Consider the following 9,228-nt stretch of genomic DNA (forward strand, 5'->3'; position numbering starts at 1 on the left):
GCATCCATCAAGAAATTAAGTTGACCATATGGAAACCTTAAAATAACCATTGGATCCCAAGTTGTGGCGGAATTGCTCCCTTGGGCATGACATAGGTCGGATGTGATGGTATGGCTAAACTTATTACTTAAGGGAAGAGATATGGCAAAGAATTGACTATGAGGCCTTGATAGGAATTATTTATGCTTGACAGGAATTATTTACAAGACAAACTTTTCAACGTTAACACCTAAAATGTTGGGCTAAAGGTTCGTCATCAACGTTAAAATTCAAAAGAAAACAAAAATCTTGTCGGTCATGAAAGTTCCAGAGAGATCAGGCTCTCTCTAGCATGGATTATTTCTATCCAATTTATGCAATCACTTGCTGCCGATCATACATGATGGTGGGGGGTGGGGGTGATTAAATCGAACCCTAAATCATGGTTGATGGTGGGTGATTAAATTGGACCATAAATCAAGCTGGAATCTTTTATAATTCTAGCTGTAGAAAATTTCTACTGTTTAAGAACTTGAGATCTGAGCTAATTGACTGGTCTTAAGCTGTTTCCGATTAAATTGGGATTCTAGCTCCAGGTTTTGGACTTAGGGAAAGAAATTTTGGCACAAAGGACAATGATTTCAAATTATGCACACGTAGTGCTTCCTTCCTTCTTACAAATATGTACTGGCTGGAAGAAAAGCTAGATATTAAAATAAAAGAAGAAGAAGAACAAGAAGATTTTTTACTTGCTACTAGAATAGATCACGTTAAGTCTAGCTGGTTTTAGGACGGTCGGAGTTGGAGACTATTTTACCATGCGTTTCCTTGCACCTTATAAAGCTTGGTATGCGACTTGGATGCTTTAGCTTTAGGTTGTAGGCATTGTTTAATCAATGTGTCTCACACCCTTTTATAATGGTCAAAAAAAGGTGGCTGAAAGAGAACGGGCTTGGTGCGTGTGGACAGAGAAAGACGCTGTATGTGGATTTTTGGTAGCCCAAATTACAAGTTAGATAATATTTTTTTATTCAATCATTAACCTCATTGTTCAATAGCTGTAGAGAAAATGGGCCCATGGCCATGTTGGTGCTAAGCTTACTTCATTGAATTCATTATCTGAAACAACATTGTATGCTCATTAGTAATTTCGGCGCGAGTTCCCCACCATTCATTAACCAGGGGTAAAATTCTTGATTGCTGAAGGATGATGGTGGCTCTGGTAGATTATTCAAACCATGCGAAATCAATGGATAGTAGTGACTTTTCCTTGTCTTGGCTGCAAGATAATAATTTCTTAGTTAAGTGGAGTATTCTATGGGCAATACTTAGCTTATTAGCCCATGAAGATGCATGGGAACTACAAAACTATCATAGTTGTTTATTTCTCAAAGGCCATTGCCTTATATTTCTGCTCTTCTCAGCCAATTTGCCGCGTGCAATGAATGCCTAGCAGTTTGTTCGCAGTAGTGATAAAAAGGATGGTTCCAAACATTGTTCACAATAATGGAGTAGCAGCTGCTCTGTGAAACTGTTCTCTCATAAAAACAAAACAAAAAAAATGGTAGAGAGTGAGAGAGATGGCGAGAGGGGGGCCGAAAAATGCACAGAACAGGGAGAAGATTCGATATTTGTATTTGTTTAAATTTTTTGGTAAGATAGGCCAAATGACAAACAAGAGTTTTTTTTTTTTGATTGAAAAAATGACTAACAATAGTTAATCACATGTTTAATGCCAAACATGAAAGTATTAGAACTAATTATGTTTGGATAGTTACCTACCAGGTTAGCCTCAAGCGAGGAAAGGTTAAACTGATTGAGTGATACCTAACCTACCATATGTAGGTAATGATAGTTTGGATGTGAGTTTTCAATTCCATTTGTCCATCATGTTAGTTGATGATGACTTGTTAATGAGGAGGATTTTTGTGAGAAAATTTAATTAATTGTTAAAATTTGTTGATCGACAACATATAGTAAGATATAAAGTTGTGGACAATTCATTATTACATTATAAGTTTTTATTCTGGAGTGTTTTTATTCCTGTTAAGACAAAAAAAAACATCAGCTGCTTGATTAGTCTCCTATAAGTTTTCTTCTGCAGCACAATGGACTCACCTATTCGCTCCTGCTTAAATATTTTGGTATTCCACTTAAAACAGGACAAGAAAGTTATCGGCATTCCTTTATTGCTGAGATCAGCCATGAGGCCATAATACTTAGCAAAAGCATGCTATCAAAATATTAATTAAGAGATACAACGAAAAAGGAGAGGCAGATCCGAGGAGAGGAGGGAAAGAGCCTCCATTTGAACAGTGATAGGTGAATTTGTCAGCGTTCACACCAACAGAAGCAGCTCCGAGGCCCAAAGACAATATAAGAGGGGAAGGCTAACTTCTGCTGCTCTGGAGAAAAGGGACCTAACCTTCTTCTATAGGTTGGTTTTTCTCTTCTTGCCTTTGAACAGTCTTTTGCATCCTTCTCAAATTTTTGGTCAGGTATTGTTCGCTGCATAGTATCTATGATATGTATGTTGACTGGTTCTGTTTTATCTTTCATATCAAGTGGCTTAGGGGGAAGCTTTAGTTTCTCAATTCGATCTTTTTTGAGCTTTAGTTCTTCATGCAGTTGGCATCCCTCTTCTCTTTCCATTTCTCAAAATCATCGTAACAATTTGATGAGCTCATATTTTTGTAAACCAAATGGTTTGTAATTATTCTGTGACATGGATATGAGCTTGTTTCTTCTTTGAATCCTTATTAACTTGCTAAATTCTTTGCTTGGACAAAAAATAAAAGAAAAAAAAGGAGATATCCTAAGCTTTGACCTTAGAAACACTGAGTTAGTAGTACTGATTTCTACAGCATTAATGCTGATTCTTGATTCAGGATATTTTTTTTTTCTTAAAAAGGGAGAACCAATCTAATGGATACATCGGTTGCGAGGTGGTTTCATGATATGGTAAGGAAATCACAAGCAAAACTTTTACAACTTCAGCTTAAATTCTGTTAATTTTCTGAAAGCTTTGTGGTATAATTCATGCAGGGAATGGAGGATCCTAGCTTCTTCCATCAGTGGGATGTGGACTCCTTGGATCAGTTCAGTGCACAACAAATTGCGGTGGCTCTTGGGCAGGACTTCCAACGATCCCTCTCCTCTGAGAGCTACGCCTCATACCCTTCTTTCCAACCACCGGCAAGCACCATATCCAACACTTCTAGCTGCTCGTACATGGACACCAAGTGTGTCCAAAGGCCCAAAAAAGTCCTCAAGGCCAATAGCTGGAATTCTTGCACCACCGAGCAGAACTCATCTCTAGCCCCTGGTGCCTCGTCTCCGAGCATCCTTTCCTTCGGCAACCCGGGCTTGCCAAGGCACCAATCTGACTTATATGAGAGTTTTGTTGGGGCTGTGAAGACAAAGGAAGAGATGGAGATCTTGGTTCCTCCTGGCTCAAAGAGGAGCTATGGAACTATGGTTGAACAGGGACCTAAGAGGATGAACATGGGGGCTAGGCCAGCTTCTCATAACCAAGACCACATCATTGCAGAGAGGAAGCGAAGGGAGAAGATGGGCCAGAGATTTATTGCACTGTCAGCACTCCTTCCCGGTCTCAAGAAGGTATGTTTCTGATTGATCATCCTTCTGCCTTACTAATTCTTCACTTGTTAGCTTTCAGCATATACTATTTATAAGTTTGCATTAGCCTACAACCCCTCCAACCCCGCTGTGTGTGTGTGTGTGTGTGTGAGAGAGAGAGAGAGAGAGAGAGGGAGGGAGAGATTTGGTAGAAATTGCTTCACGATTTAAGCTATTTTCTGTATCTGGCGGTCAATCTAAGCAAGGGAAGGCTCAACCCATGTAATGGTTATGGTTGTTGTAGAAATTATTCAGGATTCATCTGTTGGAGTTCAACTGAACAACTTCAAATTTCCAACATGAATATATACTAAACTATGTTTTCTATAGATTTAAATTAGTTGTGAGAGTAGTAATAAACATCATCACAAGAAGTGAAATTGATCGATCGCAATGTTAAATGGAAGGATGCAAACAATACAAGAAAGAAGGCAATCACAAGCTGTGGAAGGGAACCTTGTAAATTCTTTTGGATTAATCCCTTCTTGCTCAGTGTTGCATGGTAGGACTAAATACACTAGTCGAGAGGTATTATGTAGAATGGCAGCTACCAGCTTGTTCTGAAAGATCTTCTGTTGAAATTCATAGTCAGAGTTTGTGATATGAGTGCGGAAGCTCCATGAAATAATGGATCATGGAATAATTATTTCATTGTCATAGATAATTAACCACAACTACGTACACTGAGTAAAAACAATTAATGAATTCCCCTGCATGGCCTATAATTGTCAGTGATCTCTACATTAAATTCTACATAGGAATTTCTCAATGGAACTATGATATATGGTCCTACTTTTTTCGCGCTCAGTCATAAATCTCTCATGTATATACAGAAACCATTTTTAAAGTAAATTACACTACTAAGCACTAGTTATATCTCCAACTTTTTTTATTTTTTGAGAACTTATATGCCTATCTTGTTAACCCCTTTTGGCAGATGGATAAGGCTTCTGTTCTTGGGGATGCAATCGAGTATGTGAAACAACTCCAAGAGAAGGTGAAAACTCTCGAAGAGCAAAATACGAAAAGGACCGTGGAGTCAGCAGTTCTAGTCAAGAAGCCTCAGCTTTCTTCCGAGGACGATGGCTCCTCCTGGGATGAGAATTGTGAGGGGCTCCCATCTGGTGAATCCCTCCCAGAGATCGAGGCCAAGATGTCCGAAAACAGCGTCCTCGTCAAGATCTACTGCGAGAAACGCAGTGGAGTATTGCTGAAGGCACTCTCTGAGATCGAGAAGCTCCACCTCAATGTCATCAACGCAAGCGTCATCCCCTTTGCCAGTTCCCATCTTGATATAACTGTTGTGGCTCAGGCAAGATTCAAACTTCTTCGTAGTACTCAGTAATGCAGCCTCTAAAATTAAGGGAATAGCAACTAGAGTAGAAAATCCAGATAAACCTTATACTTAATTTTTGGTTCTTTTCCGTCTTGCTTAAACCTTTTTTCTTTTTTTTTTTTGGTTGATGAAGTGCTTAAACATTAAGTAACCTTTAAACTTTGTTCTTTAGTACAGATTGATGCAGATTTCTCCATGACAGTGAAGGATGTAGTGAAGAAGCTAAACTCAGCTTTCAGGCAGTTCATGTGAAGATGCCAAGACAGCCTTGTATAAAAGAAGGTGGTGATGGTGGTCTTTCTTTTTTTCATTAGACTTGAGAGAAAACTAGGGCTAATGGTTGGCTAGCTAGTGTCAGTTCCTAGTCTTTTTAGACTTCCTTCTACTTCTGAAAACAAGGCATTCGATCCCCTCACACTTTAAAGATCACCATTTTCACTTGTTTTTGCTGCATGGGTTTTTTTTCTTCTCCTTCCTTTTTTAAGCTCTCTCCCCCCTTTTTGCATGGTTGAAGCACTTGGCCATGTTGTTCTAGGAGAGAAGATGACTCGCTGTTTCGCTTTTCTTTCTTTCTTTCTTTTTTATTGCGGTGGGGGGAGAGGGGAGGGTTGGTTTTGTGGGAGAGTTCTGACTTTTCAAAACCCTTTTCCTTCCTTCCCTTTCTATTATGCGCTCTTTTCTGAGAGGTTTGACTTTTTCAGCCCTACCTGTTGCCTTTCTTTTCATCTACCTCCGTTCCCAAAAGCTTGTCTGAAAAGAAAAATGGTGGTCTTTTTTTGTTTTATGAGCAGAAATAAGCCTTGTTTCAGTAGCTTGGGGTCCTTTTTTTGAGGGTCTTATGAATAATTCCTACCTGTGTCCCTTTCTCCTTCTGCTCTCTCTTGTGAAATGTCCTTTTAAATTTGTGAAAAGCTCTTTAAAGTACCAACCATGTTGTTGTACTGGAGCAAATGTACAAATAAAAATACCAAATTGCTTCGGTGGTTGATATTGCAAGGATCTTCTCCTGGTGGCGAAACTGTATGTCATGGGTTGTGAAGCACATGCACACTATTTCTTTTCCTTGAGTACTATACACTTTGTTTCTTATGCTTAGTTTCTTGGGGTCATTGTCTCTTAGTTCAGGCAAGTCAAAGATTATTTTTTTTTTATACGCAGACAGCTAAGGAATTTGTGGTTCGGATGAGTGACGAGGTTGGAGAAACTCTTATTATTGGACACCCAGTTGTTATATTTTGATCAATTTTAAGTAGTGCAGTCGGACAATCTCTTTCAGGCCCTACCAATATTTTGATCTTTCCTGGAAGACAAGCAAAACACTCGCATTCTCTCTCTCTCTAATAATCCACCCTGACCCCACTGAAACAACGACAACAAAGTCTTTAAGACCTCGTTAGTTTTGTGGCATGTTCCCCCACCTCCTTCTTAATAAGGTTGTGCTTAATATTTGACATGGAATACTAATAATACCTAGATTTACATACACCTTTTTTATCATGAAAAGTCTGAAAGTTAGATCTCTGGCATCATCCTGGGTCATTGAGGAAAGTCTTATGGAAATCCATTGGAGGAAGGGGAGCACAGGACCTTGGGTTCCTTGGATGAGTCTGCGAGAAATTGGCTGATTTTTGAACAGCAAATATATATTACATTGGCAGTGGCTGATATTACATTTGGAAAGGGATATGATGCTTCCTAGGGGTTCTAATTCACCCTCAAATCTCCTTTTGGAATTTTTGGATGGAACAGAGAATTAGAAATTCCTCAAAACAATTTTAGCCTATTATTTTCATGCCATTCGTGGCGATGATCCGAGTTGTTTGGAAGGAGAAAAATGCATTGTTTTCCCCTAGCAAGATTGCTATTGCTTATGCTGGCCTTCATAATTTCAATGAGTGATCTTTCCATGCAATTAGAAAAAGGTACGAGCCTTCAGAAGAATTTGGAGCAAAATCAAGAATATTCATATTATTCTTCCATTTTGTTTTCTAATTGATCTTGTTCTCTTTTCCAAGTTGTAAATCTTTTGTCTATATTAATAAAAGATGGATGGTGCCTTTTAGACTCCCTCTATCATAAAAAAAAGAAGAAATATTTGAGAAAATCTACTGTTGGGCATTAGCTGTGTATTATAAATTTAGCCGAGTCCTCTGCCTCCCTTTTCATCAATAAATAAATAAATAAATTTAATCAGGTCTTTATCTGATATCTCACCATCTTATGGTAAATAAGTAGTATGATGTTCAACTTTTTTGCATGAAAAACAGGGTAATATGGTGTTGCTGGATAAACCTGGCTAATATTGGTTATCCAGTTATCCATCCAAACATGCCTACCTTTTTTTTGTTAGTTATTTCTATCCTTTCAATGCTCAAAAAGTAATTAAATAGGTTAAAATTAATTTATCCGGAGGGGTGAAATAAATTTAACCCACAAAGATTTCTCTTCTTTCTTTTATTTTTCTCTGCTCTATTACTTTTTGTATTTTTCTGCAATTTATCACGCTAATCCTCAAACTTCAACCATACAAAGAATAATGGTCATCCTGGAATAAAGTGGATAAGCGAAGGATATCTGAAGTTAAGTTTAACCATCTCTTGATTGGCTATCCTGCGTCAAACCCTTATGTTGCATTGGTTAACCCCAATTGTTAAAGATGTACATACCAAACCTACAATAGCTAGTCAATGAGGAAGTCAATCTATCAATCCATAAAGGAATTAAAAGTATAACATGCTAAAAATAATGACAACAATCATATTGCTAGTCTGATTGTCATAAATATTAGAAAATTCAGCTTTGAAAATTGTTTATTAAAAGTCAATAGCTTTTGGAGTATGGCATTGTGAGCAACAAGAAAATGCTCTTTTTAAAATTAATTTTTTCCCATTTTTGTCATACATATGTACTATCATATCATTGTTTAAATTTAAAGTAATCCCTTAAGTATCAAATTTAGGAAGCTAAGGTTAAAAATTAATTTAAGATAATAATACCAGCCAGGCAAATTATAATATATTCATCGATCAAATAGACAATAGATTCCATACGTTCATCTTATCGATACGCTTTATTCTCTTCCCTTTTTTTTTCTTAATGTATTTTGGTAGCTATGAGGACCATGGCTCAAGATAAAATAGTGCTAGATTAATTCAACAAACACTCTTAGTATTCTCTTAGGATTATTTCAAGGAAAGAGAACTTGTTGTTTCTCTTTGGAAAAGGAAAAGAGAAATATATTGATGTCTTAGGAATGAGATTCTAAGGAGGGTGCATAGCAAATGATTTAAGAGCAAGTTTTCAAGTATTTTCATCTAATGCGACACTAAGAAGTTGCGAGTTAGAGATTTATAATCTGCCCGGGCATAATTGTGACGATTTTTCTGTTTTGCTTGAGCAGAGAGAGAAGGAAGAGGTGCAATGACCTAAATCGAGCATGGTTATAGACCTGCCGAATCATTTTTGCGGGATTTCTGGTGATGCCAATAAAGATTATTAAAGTTATTTGACTAGTATAAAAAAATGGAGGAGAATTGCACCAAGGAAAAAAATGGTTCCCATCTCTTATAAATGGAAAAATACTAAACCTTCCAGCTTCATTACCCACCCAGTTATCCATGGTGCTATAAATAACCTTTATATTCTATTATTTTAAAATATTGGTTAATAGTAAATTGGCATTTTACTATCTTTATATATTTTAATTCATAAATTTTAAAGAAATATCTAAAATTAATTAATAGACTCATGTTTACTGTGCCGATTGAGATTTCAATATCTTGGTTTTCAAATATCAACCAAGATTTATTTTTATTTTTATTTTTATTTTTGCTAAGACAGATGAATCATATCTGACGAGCCGAATGCATCCAATAAAATCAAAAGACAAAATACCTCGGAGTGCCGGAGGCAATTCTCCATCACCAACCTATAAGGTACTACTGAAGTGACTAGCTACATAAGCATTCACCCAATCCGCAGCCACATTAGCTTTTCGGAATACATGCTTGATCTAAAAAAAAATTTATCTTTCAATTTTTTTTTAATTACCTCCTATTTCAATTAAGATAATAGAGATCAGCAAGCATCTTGGTCTCAATCACTCGTCAAGGCCACCGATATAAAAGTTTGCTCCATGAAAGCCGCTTATAGATAAGTCCAGGAACCTGTCATGGTTGGCCGACGTATTGAGGTCCCCAGCGTCAAGCGAGGTGCCTTGTGGATGAGGGAACTACTTCCCCTCCCTTTCTAACTATAGTATAACAAGATTGGAG

General features: G+C 37.3%; 1 protein-coding gene across 2 annotated transcripts; it reads left to right on the top strand.

Annotated features, from left to right (window-relative positions):
* Positions 1-2,398: 2,398 nt before the first annotated feature.
* LOC103704304 (transcription factor bHLH18-like) lies at positions 2,399-5,942 on the top strand. 2 transcript variants are annotated; one of them, XM_008787534.3, is made up of 5 exons: positions 2,399-2,477; positions 2,891-2,940; positions 3,025-3,600; positions 4,556-4,930; positions 5,132-5,942. In XM_008787534.3, exons 2-5 carry the CDS (start codon positions 2,905-2,907, stop codon positions 5,204-5,206), a joined length of 1,062 nt encoding a protein of 353 aa, XP_008785756.2. In that variant the 5' UTR covers positions 2,399-2,477; positions 2,891-2,904; the 3' UTR covers positions 5,207-5,942. The 2 variants fall into 2 exon arrangements, with proteins under 2 accessions (XP_008785756.2, XP_038990068.1); XM_039134140.1 differs by having other exon boundaries at positions 2,406-2,940.
* The last annotated feature ends 3,286 nt before the right edge of the window (positions 5,943-9,228 follow it).

The sequence above is a fragment of the Phoenix dactylifera genome, chromosome 15 (assembly GCF_009389715.1).
Source record: "Phoenix dactylifera cultivar Barhee BC4 chromosome 15, palm_55x_up_171113_PBpolish2nd_filt_p, whole genome shotgun sequence".
NCBI classification, from domain to species: domain Eukaryota; kingdom Viridiplantae; phylum Streptophyta; class Magnoliopsida; order Arecales; family Arecaceae; genus Phoenix; species Phoenix dactylifera.

Bases quoted from the DNA above. Each gene is read 5' to 3' on its own strand.
- LOC103704304 (XM_008787534.3), top strand. From the start codon at position 2,905: ATGGATACATCGGTTGCGAGGTGGTTTCATGATATG. The intron at 2,941-3,024 runs GTAAGGAAATCA...TAATTCATGCAG, and splicing joins CGAGGTGGTTTCATGATATG to GGAATGGAGGATCCTAGCTT. The intron at 4,931-5,131 runs GCAAGATTCAAA...TCTTTAGTACAG, and splicing joins ATATAACTGTTGTGGCTCAG to ATTGATGCAGATTTCTCCAT.